The sequence below is a fragment of the Melozone crissalis genome, unplaced genomic scaffold (genome assembly GCF_028551555.1).
Source record: "Melozone crissalis strain CALT ecotype California unplaced genomic scaffold, PUWL_Pcris_2 ptg000042l_1, whole genome shotgun sequence".
In the NCBI taxonomy this organism is placed as follows: Eukaryota; Metazoa; Chordata; class Aves; order Passeriformes; family Passerellidae; genus Melozone; species Melozone crissalis.
The window spans coordinates 61,949,821-61,971,850 of NW_026535820.1; the positions used below are offsets into that span (position 1 = coordinate 61,949,821).

General features: G+C 37.8%; 1 protein-coding gene across 1 annotated transcript in view; it reads left to right on the plus strand.

The window, feature by feature from the left end:
• CDKAL1 (CDK5 regulatory subunit associated protein 1 like 1) overlaps positions 1 to 22,030 on the plus strand; it is a 377,883-nt gene that overhangs the window by 347,539 nt on the left and 8,314 nt on the right. The window contains exons 14-15 of the mRNA XM_054284911.1: positions 2,569 to 2,652; positions 7,089 to 7,253. Coding sequence (XP_054140886.1) covers positions 2,569 to 2,652; positions 7,089 to 7,253 — 249 coding nt within the window. The remainder of the gene's footprint in view (positions 1 to 2,568; positions 2,653 to 7,088; positions 7,254 to 22,030) is intronic.

The following is a 22,030-nucleotide window of genomic DNA, read 5'->3' on the forward strand; positions in this document are numbered from 1 at the left end:
CTGTATGCGTGTGCTGTAAATTGGGATAGGCTGTTTTGCTCCTCTGAGCTTCTGGTATTCAATTTAAATGCCACCGTTCTGATCCTATATTATGAATTTAGGATCAGAAATCCTCCCTGATTTCTTCCCATTCCCAAGAAATTCTGAGCCCAGAATCTCTCCCTCTGGCCCACTGAGACATGGAGACCTGACCTCTTTTGGCTTCTGGAAGCAAAGCTGAGAAAAACTGGCAACATCTCTCTGAAGAAACCACAACTTATATCAAATGATCTAACACAGGTGTTCTTTTCTTCTTCCCTCTGATTTTTTAATTTTTTTCTTCTGCATAATATGCTTACTATTCTGTCATCTCAGAATATGAAGATAACACATGTAGCATAGTCTGCCTCACAGGCAGGGTTCATGGCCATGATGAAGGCAGACTGTTATGACCAGAGAGAGCCAGGGAACCATGAGACAACTGAGAAATGAGTTACAGACCCAATATTTCTCTGAGCCAGTTTTGCTAAGTTTTGGTGTCGGTAAATAATAAACAGGATGTGAAGACATGACTTGGTGATTGGCCTTCGTGCTTTTCAGTGGTAGCATGTTTGCCCAAGGGTGAATGTTGCTTATCTAACATTCTGTCCTCCTCTTTTTCATAATATTGCAGGACATCTGAGACTTGAGCACTTCAGTGCTACAGCAGATGTTGAGCTGTGATTTTTAAAAGCTGTGGTCTCAAATACTGTGGAAGTAACAAAAGCTCTTAGTTTAGGGGAAATGTTTTCTGTAATCTTATTACTGGAGTAGTTATCTCAAGTGCCTTATTGACATATTTTGCAAAACTCCTCTGGGGATTTAAGTTAAATGACTGCTTTCTTGAAAACAATAATAAAAGAAACCACCAGTGGTTACACTGGATTTTTACTAAAATTTGAGTATGTTTTATCAGTTGTTATTTGTAGTTTCAGACTTCCCAGAGAATGGAAATTCTAAATGTGTTATAAACAAGTCTTAAACACCTCTTAAAAGTATGCAAAAATATACATACTTTCTACTATTAGAGGTCTGTCACTGGATTTGGACTTAAAGGGATTTGTCCCCTTCTGCTGTGTACCCCACAACTTGTGGCTCTGGGGAGTAAAGTCTATCTGCCTTTAGGGAAATGAGCTGGGTGCTTGCTGTTTCCTTTGCTTTCCAAGGTTTACTTTGGAAATGTTCCAGATAAATGCACAAGGAAGGGAAGGCAAGAGTTATTCTGTGAAATCTTTCTTTTCAGCAAGTGGAGAATTATATACATATCTCATGTGTATACATATGTGTGTACATGTATATACTGTAATGCAGATGTGACATTGCTGTTCCTATTTCTTAAAGTTCTGTTTTCTACAATTAACTGTAAGAGAAAATCCTAATCTTATCTTTTACTGCTTGTACCTTAAAGAATCAAAGCATTATTATCCTCTCTGAATCTTGCAGAGTTCACATGGAACTTATGATGGAGATCTTAAAACTTGTGTGTAACAGCTGCCACAGGGATGTGGTGGGAATCTTTCAGGGAGAGGGGAGGGGAATGTGACTTTGCTCGTGGATATCAAAGCTGTGGAGTAAAATGTGAAACCTTCTTGAGTCTCAGAATAGTAATAAAAGCAGGGTAAATTTAACTTGCTAGACAGTTGTAATTTGCAAAATGCATTTGTCAAATAGTTTGGAAATAATCTAGAGCACATTTAGATGGAAAAGTAGAGATGGGCTCAGACTAAAAATGTGAGCTAAATGTCCTTCCAGGTTTGCAGACATTAGGCTATACACTTCATCATAAACTCAGTAATGGACAGGACCAGAGGGAGATATTGAACTTTGGGGAAAGTCAGATTTTGTTCCATATCTGTTTAGTCCTTAAATGCAACTGATTTGTCTTTGAGTCTTCAATTTAATTTTAAAATTGGTGCTTCCCTTGAACAGTGTAAGTGCATTTGGAAGTTGAGAAGTATAATTGAAACACTTTTCTTTCCAGACCAGTGTTTATTTTGCCTTTAGTATGTTGGATCTGTGAGTTGTTATAAACTCTTCTTCTTGAGTCTTTGTAATATGCAGTGTTGGCTCCACTGCCATGGAAATCAGTGTGATCTCATGAGTACAGCAAAATGAGCTCACCAAGAGGGAATAAGGAGATGCCCCAGAACTGTAAATTGCAAGTGTGACTTTTAAAGAAAAGACACCCTTTTGGTGATTGATTGCAGATTTTTTCATTAGGTGGATGAAAAGGTAATGGACTTTGTTCACATCTTACATTTTTATTTGCTATTTAATAAATAAAAATCAGTTTATATTTCTGAACTGGATTTTCCTGTTAGGTTCCTCATTTTTTTCATTACAGCCCCTCAGTTCTATCCCTCCATTCTTTTAACCCTGTCAGTTTTAGACTCTTGTAAGTAGGGTTTTCTCTGCTCCACTTTCTTGCTGATACAGAGGTTCCTCAGAGAATTTGATTATTTCTGCTAAGGACATTTGTTTGTAGCTGAAGTTCTCAGTATAATTCATTGATTTTGCTTTCTGAGATATCTCTCATCTTCTATTTTCCAGGTTGGTGAGAGGCAGAGAGTTCTGGTAACAGAAGAATCCTTTGACTCCAATTACTACGTTGCTCACAATCCTTTCTATGAGCAGGTACAGTTAAATAAACCAAATAACATATTTTTCTTTTATCTTTGCTTTCTGATAATCTCAGTAATACAGTGTGTATTGATAAAAAAAATCTAATAAAGAAATAAGAAGCATTTTCCAGGAAACATGTGACCATCAAGACTTTTCTATGAGATATTTTGTTTTATTTTTGTGTTTTAAATATAATTTACCTGAAATTATGTTAAGAAATATACAGTGGATGTTTGAGTGTACAGCATGATTTAAGAAGCTGTTAATTATTGCAGTAATTTTAATTTCAGTGTCCCCAAAGCACTGATTTGTGAATAGTTGAGTCATGACAGTTTGCATACATCTTTCTGAAAAGTGTTTCAGGCAATGCAATTTGAAAAAAAAAAATCATAACAATAGAAGGGTCAAGAAACTTTTTTAGATAAACACTCCAACATGATATATTGTGTTTCATAGCATCATACAATGGTTTGGGCTGGATGGGGCCCTACTGGCCACCCCTCTTTGGATGCAGCACAGGATACAATTGGCTTTCTGGTCTGCAAGTGCACATTTCTGGCTCATGTCCAGCCTCTCATCCGCCAGAACCCCCAAGTCCTTCTCAGCAGGAAAGTGCCCACTCTCCATGAGTTCTTTTCCCAGTCTGTACCTATGTCTGGGATTGCCTCAGCCTGGCTGCCGCACCTTGCACTTGGACTTGTTCAGCCTCATTTTGCTTCTGTGAGTTCACTTCTCAGGCTTCTGTGGGTCCCCCTAAATGGCATGCCTTCCTTCTAGTTTTTGTCATTTTCTTCTGTGTACTTCATGTAGATAAATTCTTGCCACACAAAAACATTATCTTTGAGCTGGGAAGGAAACACACACATCAATTTTCCAAAATTGAAAAAAAGCCAATGACTTGCTTAAGACCAATAAAATTGGCTTTCCTGAATCATCATGATTTTAATCTCCATTTTCTTGGACTAAGCTGTCTACAAGTTACTTTTGCTACCATTAGTTGTTTTTTTTCTCTGAACCTGGGGAGAATATAGGTGATGGCTGTACTTTCTTCTTGTTTGGGGTTATGTTACAGATTTTATTTATTTGTTTTTCCTTAGTAGTAAGTAACATGGCTGTTCTTGAACTATCTGTTTCTGTTAGATATATGGGTTGCTAATTATTTTTTCCTCACTTTCTCCTTTTTTTTTATTGCATATCCAATTTCTGTCTAAGTCCTATGTATTGATGCTCCTTGATTTTGTAGCTTATCAGTTAGAGTTGAGGAACATGGAGATTAAAAAGAGATTTCTTGGGACTTTTTTGTTCAGTGTTGTTTTATGGAAGGTTAATTAACTAAATGAAAAGCAGTATGTACAGGAAACAAAGTGTTGATTTTTTGTGTTGTGTTTGTACAGCACCTAATGCAGCTCATGATTGGGACTGGTAAAGAATTCACAAAATACAAATAGTCACAGAGGGACTCATTTTAAATTCTGTTAGGGAAGAAATGCTTTCCATTAACGAAATGCAGTTCCTTTCCCTAAAATGTTATGTGTGCTATGTTTCATAAGGATGGTATCTTACTGCTCACCCAGGTAAGCACAAGAATCCATGCTAGTAACTAAGATTAATAGCAGTAAATTGAAAACCAGTCTAAAGTCTAAATATCATATTATATATTATTTAAGCTGAAGCTCAGAATCTTGGTGTAGTGTTCTGTTAACTCAAATAGTTATCAAATGTATTCTGTCTTCACTGAGCTCATCTGTACTAAAAGAATTTACTATTAAACCCACATCGATACAGCTGCACAGACAGACTTAGTGGGGGAGCTGCAGCTGACATTTGTGAAGGCTTAGGTGATACAGTTTACATTGAACAGATTAGTCTAAAGTGACCAAAGAGTGCTTTGCCAGATCCGTAGCCAAGGTGAGTTTCTGCTGGCTTAACTTGGTTTCTTAGAAATACCATTGAGGGTTTTTTCTTGACAAATACTTCAAAAAATATCTGAGTGTGTGCCAAGCCTGGATGCTTGGTTGTTCACGCTATCTCCCAGTTATTTTCACTTAACCTGTTTATGTTTCTGAAGTTTGGTTTATATTTAGTTCCTTTTTCATGAGGAGATGGAAGATTTACAGAGGTCATGAGCCCAGAATATACTCAGCTACCTAGTTTCCCTTTGATTTAAGTTTGCCCAAGATGAGTTACTTGGGAAGAAGTGTATTCCAGTCACATTGTAACTCTCTGAGCATTGCGATCCTGACTTTGTGTTTGCTGAGTCTCAGCTTGCCTGTCTCTGAAAGGCGAAGATTTCTACCTTTCTTGGAAGATGCCTAGGAAGCTTAGCAGGATCCTAGGATCTCAAAGTGCTTACAGTCATGAACAGTCATGAACAACTTGAGCCTTCGGGGAAGAAGGGCAACCACTGGTGGTGATTTCCTCCAAGTGGGACAATCAACAGTAGTGACAGGTGAAAATGGAGAGGCAGTGTTTGGCAAAAAAATGGTCTCCAAATGTGGGTGGTACAGATTTTTTTTCTCTGAAAGTCCTCTGCACATGTAGTCCTAAAAAAATTAAGCCATTTTAAGGCATTTCCATTTCAGCATCAAAGAATCAAGATAAAAAGATAAGGTCTTTTCCTTTGAAAAGCTCTCCTTAGCCCTGGTAGGGCCACACCTGGAGTGCTGGGTCCAGTTCTGGGCTCCTCAGTACAAGAGAGACACTGGAGAGGCTGCTGGAATGGCTCCAGTGAAGGACAGCAAAGATGATCAGGGGACTGAAGCACCTCTCTCATGAGGAAAGGCTGAGGAAGCTGGGCCTGTTCAGCCTCAAGGAGAGGCAACTGAGAGGGGACCTCATCAATGTCCCTAAGTATCTGAAGGGAAGGTGTCAGAGGGTGTTTCCAGGCTATTCCTCAGTGGTGCCAAGCTGTAGGACAAGAGGCAGTGGGCAGAAACTGATGCTCGGGAAATTCCCCCTGAACATGAGTATCAAATTTGCAGGCAACCCAACAAGAGGAGAGAGAATGATGATACATCTGACTCCATCTTATCAGAAGGCTAATTAATTATTTTATTATACTAATACTATACTATATTACATTACATCTAAACTGAATCTGCCAAGCACTCAGCTCTGCACACAACTGCATACAGCTGCACAGAATTCTCATGACTGTCAGCTGACAGTCCCGACACACACACACTCTTGGCCCTGATAGGCCAAGGAAACAAAACACCATCACTTTGGATAAACAGTCTCCATATTGCATTCTACTTTTGCCCAAACAGAGGCACAGCAAATAAGATAAGAATTGTGTTTTCTTTCTCTGATGTTCAGAGAATGGGAAACCCAGAAATATTCTTGGGAAGAATTGTGCCTTGCTTTTCTCTGTGAAGAGAAATATGGGGCTGCACATGAGGAAGAGCTTCTTTGCTGTGTGGGTCACCATGCACTGGGACAAATTGCCCAGAGGGTGTGGAGTCTCCCTCACTGGAGAAATTCCAGAACTGCCTGAGTGCAATCCTGTGCCATGTGCTCTACAATAACCCTGCTTGAACATGGAGATTGGATCAGATGACTCCTCTGAGGTCCCTTCCAACCTGATTCACTCTAGGATTCTGTGTGTGGATAAGCTTGAAGTAAATGTTATTAAATAAGTCCCCATGATTCAATTTTTCATTGTAAACAGTGTAAAAAACGTAATTTCATCAAGAAATTATTCCGCCTTTCTTTTTCAAGTGCTTACCTATTTTGGAGCCATTTAAAGTCCATTTATTCTTCCATTCCAAAAAATGTTGCTCCTGTGTTTTGGGCTCTTTCTTTTTTTAAATGCATGACCTAGGAACATCTGTTTAGTGCTTTTATGTGAAATGGGACTGTCTGATATCATGGTTGTGCGAATTCAGGAAAGAGTGGCATTAGTTGCTGACCCAAGAAGCAGTCATCTATTTTTACAGGCATTCATTGTCAATCATGCATCTCAGCTGCAAAGGATCTGCACAATCAAAATAAAGCCTCGTGCAAAGAGAGAAAAGGGTATACTTTCTGTCCTGAAGCCTTTACAGACTCAGAATTATTTTTTTTAAAGTGTCATGGGACAGAGATGAAAATGGGAAGCTTTGCAGCAGTCTGTTAGAATTGTGTTGTACAAATGTCCTTGGGAACTGTTTGGGTCTGGATTCAAAAGCTGCAGTTCAGGCCCAACTTTCTCATCAATCAAAAAACATGACTTTAGGAATCAGTTGGAGTTGAAAAGAGCTGAGCTAACACTGCAAAGCTCTTGTAGAATGCAGGCTGGAGATCTTACTGGTCAAGTGTGCCAGGGCTGTAGTGTACACTGGTGACGGAAATGTTTAAGTTTTAGGATTTTCTCTGATGTTTATCAAAAATCTGTTTTCTGAATGGATACTAGAGACTCTAATGTTCCTTGCAGTATTTAGTAACTATGTCTTTATTTTATTTGAAAGGTTCTTGTGCCAAAGGATCCTCTGTTAATGGGTAAGATGGTAGAAGTGAATATTTATGAAGCTGGGAAACATTTTATGAAGGGGCAGCCAGTATCAGATGCCAGAGTTCATACTGCATCCATCAGCAGACCGTTAGCAAAAGGAGAAGTTTCTGGTTTAACAGAGGTGAGTAAAAGACATTTTCTGCTTTACTACACTGGCAAATCCACAGCTGTTCAAGCAAAATGATTCCAGGCTATGTATCTGTTATCATTTTATAGTTCCCATTTATATATGCATGAAGCTTTAATCTTTTCTGACAGATTGAAATCTGAATTCAAAATATATTTTTGCTGATGCTCATAGCTTTACTTTGCTGACTACAAAGGCAATAATACATTTGTTTCTTGTTTCTAGATGCAAGATGGGTAAAGAACATACTAGAATTGAAAAGATTAAACACCAGTAATTATATAACTCAATATATTTCAGTTTAATGAATTGAGGAATTAGTTTAATTTTTTTTACAAAGCTGTTCTAAAAAAAATATGTATTGATTACATATCTGTTAAAACAGGTCTAAACACTATTCAGAGATTCAAAATTAATTGATGGGTAGAGGTGCAGAATATATTTACAATATATTTTGGAAAAAGGTCAACATCTGATTTAGTCATGTAAAAAAAATGAAACTCTTTTAAAAAGAGATCTGATTCTTATTTTACAGCTCAGTAGATATGGCTGTTAGCCAAGTATTCTCATACATTTCATGGAGCTCTAGTTGTAAAAACTGATGGAGTGTGAAATGAAAATGTGTATCACATTTCTAAGCATCATTTGATGTCCTTTCTCCAGCACTGTTGTTAAGATCTCCAACAAATATGTAGCACATGGGAGAAGGATAATTGGCAGTTTATCAGCCACCTTACTGCTTTTACAGTAAATTGCTGATAAGTATTAAAGTATATACATGTCCTTGTTTATGTTCTAAGTAGTCACATTTAAAATACATCATCAAGGCATACCTGAGGTGACCAGTGTTAAGTTAAGCTCCTTGGTCTCTTGAATAAGCCTGGCTGTGGAAACACAAAGCAGCAATAATGCACTCCCTGTAATGCACCTACTGTAATGCGTTCAGCAGATCATGACACTTAGGCACAAACACATTACTAAGCTCCCCATTAATATTGTCTGTGTGTATGTATATATTGGCCTGATAAGGGTCTGTAAGAGATAAAAAACAGCCAAAACCTTCGAATTGTCTGGTTGGACTCTGTGGCTATTTAAGCACAGCTGATTTTTTCATCTGAATAGTTCTTTTTAAAATAATCTGCTGGAACAGAACCAAGACTGTCATTAAACTGACTATGTGCTGCCAGAAGCTTGTAGATGGGGACAAGCAGGCAGACTTGACTGAATTTTTTAATGTTAAAATGAGAGGTAAAAATATTACAATCAAGGATACTGATAATTTCCATAGGGACTCATTGAGATATGTACCTGGAACAAGTACCTGGAATCCCCCCATAAATGGCTGCAGCAAGCAAATGATAAGGCAAATTGCTTTTCATGACATTTGTGGTTACCAGTGCTCCTTCAAGGGAGTATTTTATGTATGATTGGGCCACTGGAAATGTTGGGAACTTTTGTGTAATGGAAGAAAATAGAATCTCAGTATTTCAGTAGATGGAACAGCTTCAGTACATAGAGGTGCAGCTGAAAGCTTTTAATCAGACTTGGCCAATGTATAATATATAGAACATGAACTGAAATTCTTAGTGGGAAGTTCATTCTGAAAAGTCGTACACATAAATAGAAGCTCAGGAATGTTCTTTATGTTTTCAGGAAAAAGAAAAGTCAGTTTGCCACAAAAGTTACCTTGGTTTTCTGACTGGCTGCAAGATGTAATTTGGGTTGCTCTGTTTGGTTGGGCTGCTGGGAAACACTTCCTGCTGCGTGTGCTCAAGACACATAGTTCCAATGAAAGATGCTTTGAGTAAGATAAAAGGGGCTCATATGAGGGTCATGTGAGCCTTTTGTAGCTTGTTACCTGCATGGATGGCAGGTTGGGGAAAGATGAAGGAGGCAACTCAGAACTGATGAATTCAGATTTCCCTAAAGTAGCAAAATATCTTGGATCTTTAACAAGATCCCAAGAGTCTCCAGTAGGTTTTCTGCAGCTTGCAGAACTAAAATCTTGGATAAATTTTCCACTGTGCACACATGTGAGCAAGAATTAAGGTCTGCTCATTATTAATAGTGTTTTCATTAACTTATATAGGACACAGTAAAAGGTGTTTCAAAATCCATCACAACTCTACTTCTCTCTAATGAGAAATGCTCACAGAAAGAGTGAAAGCTTTTGAAACTGTAGTTTTTAAGGAAATTAATCAATTGAGAGCATCATCATGTGAGGATGTCAAAGCAAGTCATAAACTCACCCTAAGCAAGAAGGTACTTCTAGAGATGCTGTGAGGAAAAATACCTCCAAAGAATCAAAGCTTATCTGCAGTTGTGTGCTCTCTTTCTCATCTGATACATTACCCTCAATATTTTTTTTCTGACAAATTCAGAGTAAGCACCACAAGCAACATGTGTGTCTGAAGGAACAGTTGTAGACCTTTTTTTTTACCCTTTTGGCTGCATGACTCTGGCAGGAAATTGGTCCAAAGAAATAAAAGAAGTAGGTCGCCAACTGGAGTCAACAGATTTGACTGAAAAAGAGGGACTGCAAAATGCAAAAACACAAAGGACAGTTTAGAGTGTCCATAAAATATTCACACATTGTATGTCTGTGACAAGTAAGGAGGGAAATATATATAGAATTAATTCAGAGTATTTCTAGCATTTCATGCTTTTTCAGCGTATGAAGAACACAGCTAATACGTATATCCATTAATGTACTAATTATGTAGAATGTCTTACAGTTATTAGATTCTTTAAGGAAAAAACTGTAACCAAGTAGATGGTGGAAGATCTTGACATTCAATAACGTTAGGCTCTGTGGCAGAATTTGGGATGGGAAAGACAAAAGAGTCTTGGAGTCAGCAGATGGGGTTAAAAAGCTGTCAAAGCAATCAGACTTAGTGATTGTTGTGGACATACTAAGTAGTAAAATGCACAAGGTTTGCCAGGATTTTTTTTTAAACTTCAGCATGAATTTTCTTATCAAAGCCACTCAAAAAGGAGTGATTTCTTCAAGTGGCACAGTTTTACAGGATGGCTATTTGGGAGGGCAAGCACATTTGGAAATTTTGGTTGACAGATCTACTGTAGACTTACTTGGGTTTAAAATGGACAGTTGCTGATTCAGTAAGAGAACCATGTTTAGAAGGCATACATTGCAGAGGAGATATAGGTGAAAGTTGAAGTCAATAAAGTATGAACACCTGTAGAGGCAGTTTTGAATTTGGTTCTAGTAAATCTAAGATAGGATATATGTCAGCTGGACATTAAAAAGTAGTGACAATAACCTTAAAATGAACATTCAGACAAAACAAACCTGTCACGAGTTACTAACTGCAATTACAAATATCAGTGAACAAATATTTCAAAGCTCTGATCAAGATTTAGTTCTCTTAAGTTTCACAAGAACAAAAAGAAGAAGCAAATGGTGTAGATGTTACATCCTTTCATTGAGGTAGGCTTGAAGCATTAGGAGTGCACTTCAGCATTTTGAGATTCAGAAAGCAATTTAGCATGTTTTCTATGTTCCTAAGCACTCTGGTAAACTTGTCTTTTAGGATTTGGAGGTAGGTTTGCAATGCATATAGTGTTGAGTATATTATCTTTGGATAATATTTTTGTAAAGTCAGCAGTGTGTGTCAACAGTCTAAATGTAATCTAATTTAGAAAAAAACCAATTTTAATATTTGTATTAGTTTTATTTGGCCATATTAAGGGATCTTGACTGTTTCTCAGCAGCATAAAGTACCTAATAAATGTATCCTGTTTACAGACAAATGTTTGCCCAAAACTAATCATTGAAAAAAAGTAAGAATCTGCAAGAATATGATCTCTTGTTAGAACTAGAAATAGAGTATGTTATGCTTCTGTACTCCAAAAATAATTCTGGTTGTTTACATATGTTCTGTGGCTAGAGGAAAAAAATACTGCAAGATGAGAAATATATGAAGAAAAGACCAAAGGCTGAGGGATAAAAATAAAAGGCTGGCTACCTGCCAGAGTTGCAATGCATTGCCAGAATCAAAGCCCCATAAGTCTGAGGGCCTTTGGTGGGAAGTTTTAATCAGATGGAAAATTAAGGCAAGAGAAAAAAAAGTAATTTTAACAGGCTGCTTAATCCCCAGTCATGATTATTTTATGTTCATAGTTCATGTTTGTATAATGCCTTACTTTCTTTTCAAACAAATAGAGGCACATCTTTCAGTTTTCTGTTTTCCATTGGTTTCTCTGATTGTATTCTCCATGTCTAACACTTCCTCTGTGAATGGCATCTGCTGGGAGCCACCATTTCCAATGTCTTCTTTTGTGAGTCTGGGATCTTGGTGCACAACTCTGTGGTTCATAGGCCTTGGAAATACCCACAGTTGGCCTTTTAAGCTAATAGCTATTCAAGTCATTGGGCTCTTTGGAGGAAATGAGGAGTGAGCCACTGATTTTCAGTTAGCAGCCAATTATTTTGGTCATTCTGCTTTTTTTTCAATTTCTCTCTTGTTCTCCCTGCATTTTAGCTGCAGTAGGTTATTGTGGCATTGTGCTTCTGGACACTAATGAAGAAGATTTATGTTACTGGTCTTACTGTTAGCCACAACTATTTTCTAGTTCCATGAGCAAAAACATCACCCAGCCTTTTTTTATGATGTTAAGAAACAGGAAAGATGCATATATCAAACACTTCTTTATAGCCTGCCAGCAAGAAAATTCAACAAAGCATAGCTTAAAGGAAACTCTCTGATCTCAGGTAGAAAGGGTGCTTCACTTGCAGGCAAAATAAAATGGAGAAGGGGGAAGAAAGTATCTTCTGCTGGAACAGAAATGAAAGAAATCATGTCAGAATTAAGATCTCTCTATTGGAAACTTCCTTCAAGGGCTTGGAAGGAAATGTGGAAGATGTGCGTTAATTAATAAGCATAGTTTTTACATGTGCTGGAGTTTCAAAGTGCTGGAAAATTTGGTTCCTGAACAGGAGCTAGAGATTAGAGATTTAGGGCCAAAAGAGAATGAGGAAGCAAATCTTAGATCAAAAAACGGCATTTAGATGTGAGTAGAGGAATCTTTCATAAAATTTCAGAAACTGTAGAAAGTATGAGAAATGCTAATGAAAGACTGGAATTTCCAAAGAAGAAAGATAAATATAGAATATAAAACCTTTTACCTCTCTCAGAAAATTACTTTGCAAAGGGATCTTTTTATCACAAAGTCCAAGAAAGGGCAATATGAGAAATGTAAGAGAAACACACTGGCGAAAAGAGGAACATTTTTGGTGTAAAATCATTTTCAAATAATTCTTTATGAAAACACGATGCATTACTTGGTGCTCTTGCATTCTTAGGAACATCCCTTTGTTAGCTCAGTTGAACTCTCTCCCACTTTCTGTTACCTTTTTTGTGACACTAAGCTGAGTGGGGCAGCTGTCTCACCTGAAGGATGGAATGCCAATCTCATGATATTTAACAAGACCAAGTGCAAGGAGCTGCAGGGCAATTCCTGGTATGAACACAGGCTGAGGAATGAGCAGATGGAGAGCAGCCCTGCCAAGAAGGACTTGGAATTTCTGGTGGGTGAGAGGCTGGACATGACCTGGCAATGTGCGCTTGCAGTGCAGAAGGCCAACCTCGTCCTGGGCTGCATCAAAAGCAGAGTGGCCAGCAGGGAGAGGGAGGGGATTCTGTCCCTCTCTTCTGGTGGGACCCCACCTGCAGTGCTGCATTCAGCTCTGGGGTCCCCAACACAGGAAGGACATGGACCTGTTGGAGAAAGTGCAGAGGATGCCACCAAGATTATCAGAGGGATGGAGCACCTCTCCTATTAGGAAGGACTGGGAGAATTGGGTTTGCTTTGCCTGGAAAGGAGGAAACTTTGGGTTAACCTAATTGTGGCCTTTCAGTGTCTTAAGGAAATCTGCAACAAAGATGGAGAGGGACTTTTTACATGAGCAGATAGTGAGAGGACAAGGGGGAATGCATTCAAACTGAAAGGGAGTAGGTTTAGATTACATATTCAGAAAAAAATCTGTACTGTGAGGGAATGAGGCACTGGAACAGGGTGCCCAGAGAAGCTGTGGATGTCCCAACTCTAAAAGTGTTCAAGGTCAGGTCGGATGGAGCTTTGAGCAACCTAGTTTAGTGGAAGGTGTCCCTGCCCATGGCAGGGGAATTGGAAACAGATGATCTTTAAGGTCCCTTCCAACATAAACCATTCTATGATTCTATGATTCTCTGAAAGAACTGATTGTAGGGCTAAGTGCACAAGTACTTAGTGCTTTTGCATGTATTAATCTGTTTTGTTTAATGTGTTCCTTGTATTCCCTGCTGGTTGTAAATAGAGGTCATAAAAGATGGTGTAAAATCCTTCTTAATTAATCTTTTTTTCTTACATTTTCTTCAGTTCTTTCATGAAGGTTACTGTCAAGTTAGTCTAATAAGAGCCATATTTCCTTTTGAAGAGCAGAGCTCAATGCCACCTCTGGATGTTTTATAAAAGGACCTTTGAAAGTCTCATTTTTTCCTGAAAATTGTCATGTGCTCTTTCTTAGATGCTGATTTTCATGATCTACACATTATCTGCATGCTGTGTTGGCTTTGTTCATTTGGGGAATTGAGTTTACTTGAATTTTTCTTCTGCTTGGAAGCCCATTTCTTGGCTTAAAATTTGAAATTTACAGTCAAGTCTTTTGTATGGGCAGAATAAATTTTTCTTGCTGGGTTTAGCTAAGCACTGGCTCGAATTGCATGTAGTGCTGGGGAATTTTAATCAATGCTCATCTCTAGGAACATACTTAGCCAATGGCTGTGACAAACACTGGAGACGTAAGTCAGCCCCTTGGGTCATGGGTATGGGCTAGGTGACTTCTTTGTTTCCAGCCTTATCTGCTGTAATTCAATGAAGGTTCTAATTTAGCCATTTGATGACTCCCAAACTGGAACAGAAGGGAGTGCAAGTGTGTTGATCCAACACATTTCTCTGCCCTGCTTAAAGCGCTAAAATACACAGAGGTGATTTAAGGCAGAAAGCCCAAGAGCCAGCCTAAGACCTTCACCTAGTAGTTTTGTCCTGGTGTCTTTAATTTAATGGGCATGTTGTCTTTCTGCCCCTCCCTCTAGCAGGGCTGAATTTCAACTACAGTGATCAAAGCTCAGCTGAAACAACACATATTACATAGCCCCTCTTCAAACAAATGCTCACCACAGTCCGTTTCAGGTGAAAAAAACTGAACATTAATTTATGTACTTTTCATTTCCTCAACAGACAGGGTTATTTTGCTGAATGTCACTGTTTAATCACTTAAAATACATAATTATGTTAATCTTGTGCCCTTCATGCAATAAATGGAAATAGTAATGGCTGGGAGGATTCAACTCAAAGTCATTTTCTGGAGAATAAGCAAAGGTTAAACAGAAATGTTCTACCCCTACTGCCTCCAGAAGTAGAACTCTAAGTGCTAAAACTGTTCTGCCATTTTTGTGTATTATTTCTAGTCCTCAACCTGCTGATGCTGCACTACAAGATCAGTGAGTAGGTTCTGCTCTCTGTTGGCATAGGGAAATGTGTAGCCATGGTAATTTTAGCTACTTGACACTCCCTGTAATATTTAGGATATCCTTTTAAAATATTTTTTCTTTTTCATCAGATCTCTAACAAACAGACTCTTCAGGAAAAAATTAAATAGCATTTCGTTTTGGCAATCCTTTATTATTTAATATACCAATGTTCAGTAAGTTTTAATTGGCTTTCAGGAGAAAAGTATAGCAGCCACAACTTTTCTCAGTTTTTATGTTGTTTTGGAAGTCATCTACATCCAGTCCACAGAAATCATTATAGGTCTGAATTTTATACCTCTCCAGCAAAGATAGGTGGAGGATATTCAGCCTATGTGTACATTTTATCTCTGTTTGCAGTACTTAGTCATCCCTTTTCTTTTATTAGTACTCCTTAGATCACAAAAAAAGCACACTTAGGCAGTATTTCTCTCTCCATTCCTTCCCTATCTCTCCTTTCCCTATGAGAATACACAGTTAGAGGTATCAGATATTTATGTCTTGAGTGGATGGTATTTCTCTGTTCCTCCTTTATTGAAACTGTAATTAAAATAGTCTTTCTACATCAATACTTGAAAGGGACAGCACAAAAAAAGGCACATGTAGCTCATGATACAGCTTTCCCCATCACCAAATGAGAGGTCAGTAGGTTTGAAGTTACACATACAAAGTTCTGGAATGTTGAACATCCGCCTCTTAGAAATGTATTTATTGCCAAAACCATTGAAGTGAGATGATTCATCACCTTTGAGATTGTTTTGAAGGGCAATAAAAATTACAGTCATGACATTAAGCTATTTTTTTAACTAAAAACTGTTTTAAAAGTGTAGCTCATTTAAAAAAAATTACCAAATCGTGTTAAAGGTAAACTGTCATGTTCTGTATCCTTTAATATTATTACATGTTCAAAATCTTTTTTAGATTCTGAGTAGATTAATGGGTTTCTAATAGTCTAATAATCATCCTTTGTGTTCTTGCTTATTCCCTTTATGATAATGAGAATTGCTAAGGTATACATATCTTTTGAAAGTAATTTTTTTATTTTATTCTCACAAATCTATTGAAAAAGCATTGAACTGCTCTGCAATATTGGGATTAATTGTGAGTTATAGTAGGATATCCAGATACATTTATAATCATAATTTTCCAGTCAGACTTTTATAATACTTGGACATAGTGATTTATGTTTGTGCTTTTAATATACTTATAAGAGATTTATTAGAGATTGGAGATGTTTGGTTTTAATTTTGTGGTGTCGATGGTAATAAGATAAGGAGAAAGCATAAGAAAAAGAGGAAAAGGCTTTTCAGTAAGAGAAAGAAACAAATTTTGTATGGTTTTGACACTATTACATTATATTTGGGGAAGATGTCTGCATATAAAAATTCAAAGGCATTTTTTCAGGGGCTATGTCTTTCACTGAAATGAAATTGCAGTTGAGTAATAAGTTCTATTTGATGGCTACATTGGAGAAAAGGTATCTTAAAATATTCAAATACCATCCTTCAGTGAATTGAATGTGAACTTCACAGCCTTAAATTTAGTCCACTGAGGATATGCTCCTAACTGGCCTAGAATATCCAAAGAACTTACTGTGACTGTCGAACACATTAGAATGACTGTGTGCTCAGAGACAGTCCACAGAATGTTAGAGCATCTAAGCAAGCTTAGAGGCTGCTGCTTATTCCGAGGTCACACACAGTGACTTTGTGTTTGTGGAGGCTGTATTCCATATCAAGTTTAACATTCCCTCCAGATCTTTTATCATGCCATAAGCTATTAAAGTGTGTTGTTGCAGTTTTATTGGGCCAAACAACAAGAGAAATAAACCCTTGCCCTCCTACTACAATCTCTCCCACTAAGATATTTTTGAAGGGGTCTTCTCAAACTACAAGGGTAATAATCACTGTAAAAAATTGCATTTTCCCTTTAAGGAACTTGGCTCAGGGCCTTTGAGTTTTCACAGGATCTGACTCCTAAACTGAGCTTTAGGATCACTTCTTATTTTTAGCAAGTTCCAAAGCAAGCTGTTCCTGTGGGCTTTATCAAAGACCATGAAATAAAAGAAACATAAAAATTAATGATGATTTAAGTACTTTGTTAAAGACAGCTTTACTTGTGGTTAGTGCACAGTACACCAATCTTTGATAACCTTTCTCTGACTACTTCCCATTGTGTATTTAAATTACTTGTAGAGTTCCCTCACCTACAATTTATTATTTCAGACCTTAGAACTCTTCTTAAAAATGCAAAAAGATTTTCTACTGATTTATTATAATGCCAGCTATTCTAGCCAGAAGTTACAAATGGATCTGTTGTAATGGTCTGATCCAGCAGTGGGATGAGGGGATTCTGGATTGAAAGATCTAGTGAGGTTAGCATGAAAGTTAATGGTGGTGGTGTGGGAGGGTTAGTGTAGATATCCCATATATGTTCCCACTAAGGTAAAATTGGTGCTACATCTGTTTGTAGGGTCCTTTAGGTGTTAAACTTTTCGTTTTCATCACAACATATTCCAAAGCTTGTTCATCTTTTTCACAGGGAGTTGACTCAAAGCACATTCACAGGTTGGCATCAGGAACAGTTCATGTTTTGAGGTTCCAAAAAAGTCAGAGGGCTTCAAGCACAGCTTTTCTGTGCTTGAAACTCAAGCCCATGGGATGCTAAAATTCCAGCATACTTACTTCCATTTTTTTTCCTGAAGTCAGGACCATAACTCAGACTTGGGTAATAATAAAATCATGATCTAAGACATATTTCTTCCATTCTAGATATTATAAAAAACTGGAATTATGATGAGGAAAATATATGTACTGCAGTGGTGCTTCAGCTTTTAATCACTAAGGTAACAAGCACTGGCATGAAGTAATTTTTAATTAGGATACATTAGTATAAAATCAAACCCAGAGTTATTCTACACATTCATTAATGCCACCATGGTATGAAAGAAATAATATGTATTTTTCTCATTCTTTATTGTGGAAAAGTGCTAACAAATCATTTATAAATTAAAAGGATATTTGTAAAAATGTTTATAAATATTTTTCTAGAAGAAATGTAGATTTTTAGTTTTTCTTGGTGATGGCAATCACACAAAATAATTAAGGACCGAGGGCAGACCATTTTTGATATAGATAGCTCATCAGCCCATAAGAAAATAGTTAATCCCAACTTTCTACCTCAACTTAATTCAGCAAGTGAGTGTTGATTTTACTGTACGATCAGATCTTCTTTATGACATGGTTTGTTGGGGGTTTTTTTGCCTTTTTACCTGGTCTTACTAGCAGAAACACTGTTTTGTGGGACTTGGCCTGTAAAGTGTAAAGAAGCCCACACATGTGTGAGCATGTTGTCTTTATTCCAGAAATGGCCAGCCCCTGGTGTGGGACAACCCAAAGAGTTGACCTGGCTCATTTGCTGTTATCCAATACCCTCTTTTCCAAGGGCTGCCAGGTCAGTGTCATGTATGTGTGACATGTGGAGCAGGAGAGCTCGTGGCTATTAATTACATGATGCATTTCTGTCTGGCCAGGAGATTGGCAAGGCATGGCAGTCCAGGCTCTTGGTAGACCCAGGTGACCTCTCAGAAAGGTTTGACCACCCAAGTGCTACAACCTGAGATGGATGTGTGACTGATAAATAGTGAAAGGAATGAAACCTGACTGGCTTAGAGAGCCAGATGTCAAATGCAAAACAAAAAGAAAAAGCCCCATGGAAATTACTGTTATTTTTCTTTAGTCTGAGTATAATCAGGGGGTCTTTGACACAGTTTTATATGAGAAAATTATTCACTAAATGTCTTGGCTTTCAAATAGATAGATTCTTCTTCATACCTATATATATATCTGTACTGTGGCAGAATTTGCACAAATGCTCCACTTTGTATTGGAGTGGCTTGGAAATGTTTGTGAAAGTACTTTTGATGGAACAAAAATGTGTAGGCAGTACACTCAAGCTCTTTTTGTCAAAAAAAAATCACATTGCTACAAAAACTACCTATGCATAATATCAACCAGATGGATTTCTGGTCCTGAGGAAAGGGTCCTGTTATCAGGACTGGAGGATTTTTTTTTTTTAACTCTCATCCTTGTTTTGACATGACTTCACATGTGATTGTTAAGTGATTTCAGTCAGTGTGACTGTGATTTATCTTATCCGTATGGAAACCATTTTGCAATTCTCACATACAAAATCTCTCATAAGTGCAGATAACATAATTATCATACAAAAAGGACAGCTGTGAATATCCATTTCTGACACAGATAGTTTTTTCAAAATACAAGAACTTTAATTTGGTGAAATGATGGAAGTAGTGCCCAGAATTACAGGAATTCTTTTCCTTTTTCAGCTCTTGTGTCTCTTGTCCAAGGAAATGTTAGTTCATTATTTTTTTCAGTGAGGAGTGCTTAAGATTCTGTAGCATAATCAGATTTTGTCACAGAACCACAGGGGAAAGCCAGATGTGCAGCTCTTAAGAGCTGGAAAGGAATGAATTATACTTGGGGGAGTATCTTGTGTGATAAAAGAAAACTGTTGTAGTGCTGTTGTGCTTTAGTATGGAGACATGAAAGATCTTAAAATCCAAACCCATAAATTTGTTAAAGACTGCATTAAGCCCCACAGTTGTCATCCTGTGGGCTTGTATTTCTCACCCCTGTAGACACCTGGTATATGTTTGCCACTTTCAGGTCATCCGCTGTTTTATTTGTGTTTATCTCACTCTTTTGTAACTTCTCCTGGCTTGTGTAAGGACTGCATGTGATTTTGGAGTTTCAGGAGTACAGGCTGGTCAGCAGCACGGTGGCATAAAATAGATTATTGAGGCTGTGGCCTGGCCTTTCCCTCAGCAGAAGCAGTGATTTAATTTGGGTAAGGGTTTTCTTACCAGCCCTTGGTGATCTACCACTGTTGAAGTGAGTAGGTTCAAAAGTTACTAGGACAGGCAGAGATATTGAAATGATGCGGAGGACACCACCAGGAGTCAATTGCTGTCAATATTTGTATTCACCTAGAGACAAAAGCAACGGCAAAACACAAGAGAAAGCTGTATTAAAATATTATGGGCTTTATTCTCACAGACCAGTAGCCTTTTCTAAACAAAGGAAAGTTTAACAATCCTCCTTTCTGTGTAAATGCCAGCTGTACTGTGTTTCAGTCTTATGTTTATGAAGTATTTTCACACATGTCCATGTGCAATTTTTTTGTGCACAGAGGTGAGACTATTCCTTTAGTATCAGAATCTTTTAGGTTGGAAAAGACCTTACAGATCATGAAGTGCAATCACTAACCAAGCACTGCCAACCTCGCCACTAAACCATGGCCCCATGTGCCACATCCACACAGCTTCTAAATATCTTCTGGGACAGTGACTCAGCCACTTCCCTGGGCAACCTGTTGCAATGCTTGACAACCTTTTGGGTAAAAAAAATTTTCCTAGTGTCCAATTAATTAAGCTACTGTTAGATATTTTTCCTCCTCATTGTTTGTCATGTAATATTAGTGTTGTTACATGCCTTTTAAACCTCTCTTTCAAGGGAGTTACTTATTTCTTTCTAACCTTTCCTGTGACCCCCCATAACTACATTTCTGAGTGCTTAAGAAACAGTTATAAGTTTATGTTTACATTATCCTCCTGAAATGTAGCTTTTGTCTTCCCTGATATTTCACTGATAAAGATGAAGCAGATGTTTGAAGTGTCTGCTGGAAGGTTAGTCTGGAGAACAGATTTTATGGTGGCCAGTTAAAGATGCTTGGAAATAGATACTTAAAATTATTAAAATTTTGTACTATGAATTCAAGCAAGCTGCAGTGTTGACTTTTCAGCATTTAAGACAACTCCAGGGGATGATATTTCAGAGAAAAAGAAGAAATTAGTATTTTTTATTTCATGAGTAATTCCAGAAGAACTAAATTTCTCCTCATGAGCTAATCCTCAGAATTATCGGATACAACCTGATAGAGCACACTGTGTAACACCCATGTGGGATAAGGCTGAGGTCCAGTGGGTACAAATGGTCAGTATTTGAGCATGACAGGGTGCAAGTCCCTGCTCAGGCACTCCAATCCTGTACAACTGCAGAAGTTTGGTCAGACCACCCTCTGAATGATACGAAGTCTCTCCTGAGGGTAGATATTTGTTCCAGCCTGCAGATTGGATACTTAAGGCTCTTTGATGTCTTAGACACAGTGCCAAGGTGCTATCATGATTATCTAGCATAAAATACACTGCAAGCCAAGAAAGGTTTTTCTCATGTAATCTTTCTTGTGGGGAAGGGCTGACGAGTCATTTGTGGTGACTGGGGATAGAGAGATTGTGTTAAAGCAGTTAGGCTTGCTTATCACAGAAAGTAACCATTGTTTGATGTTTCCATGAGAGAGCCCTCCATTAACTGCAGCTGAACTTGACTGAGTGTGAAATTAAAAAGGAGACACAGATTTCCAGACACTCCCTCAGGTGCTCAAAAGTATGCTAACTGGCACTGTGGGAGACCTCCTAAAACAGCTAAGGATACTTAAAGGAAAGGGGCCACAGACAATGTGAAAAGAAAACCTTTGTATTATCACTGAACCCACAAAGTTGATCAAGATCAGTCACACTGTATTAACTGTTAAATTTTAGGCTTACATCAAATGCTTTTGTCTGCCAAGGTCTGGTTCCAGCTGTGCTTGGTGAGCATCTGCACTCCCAGGGAACTGGAGGTGTTTAATCCTAGGCAGAAAAGTCTGTGAAAATAAATGTAAGAGAAATTGTCAGGAGCCTGCATATTAAGGCATTGCCTAGCTTTAAGAAAATTATTTTAAAACTTCAACTTGACAGACTTAAAAGATTTTACAGATTTTTATGTTGGCTTCTGCTGGCAGCTGGAATCTGAATTGTAGAGACCCAATTGCTGATTTGCATTGTGGCACTGGAGGCACTTCAATCTTCTTTATTTTTTTTCTCTCCCTGTAAAATGAGGGAGGCACATAGATCCCACAGATACCTACTGGAATGAAATTTGAAACTCTGGAACCTAATATCATTGCAAAGTATTTAAAATTTTAGAACCATGTTTATTACCCACGACATTGAAGTGTAAGAAGGGCTGTATCCTTTGTCTCTCGGGTTGTTGTATTATATAAGTCTCTGTGGAACATTCCATTTTAATGCTTGGTTCTGTAGGAAGAAATGAAAACACCATAAATTCAGGATTATGACATATTCTAGGATTAAGGGGGAGGCTTTAGCCAAGAATATGTACA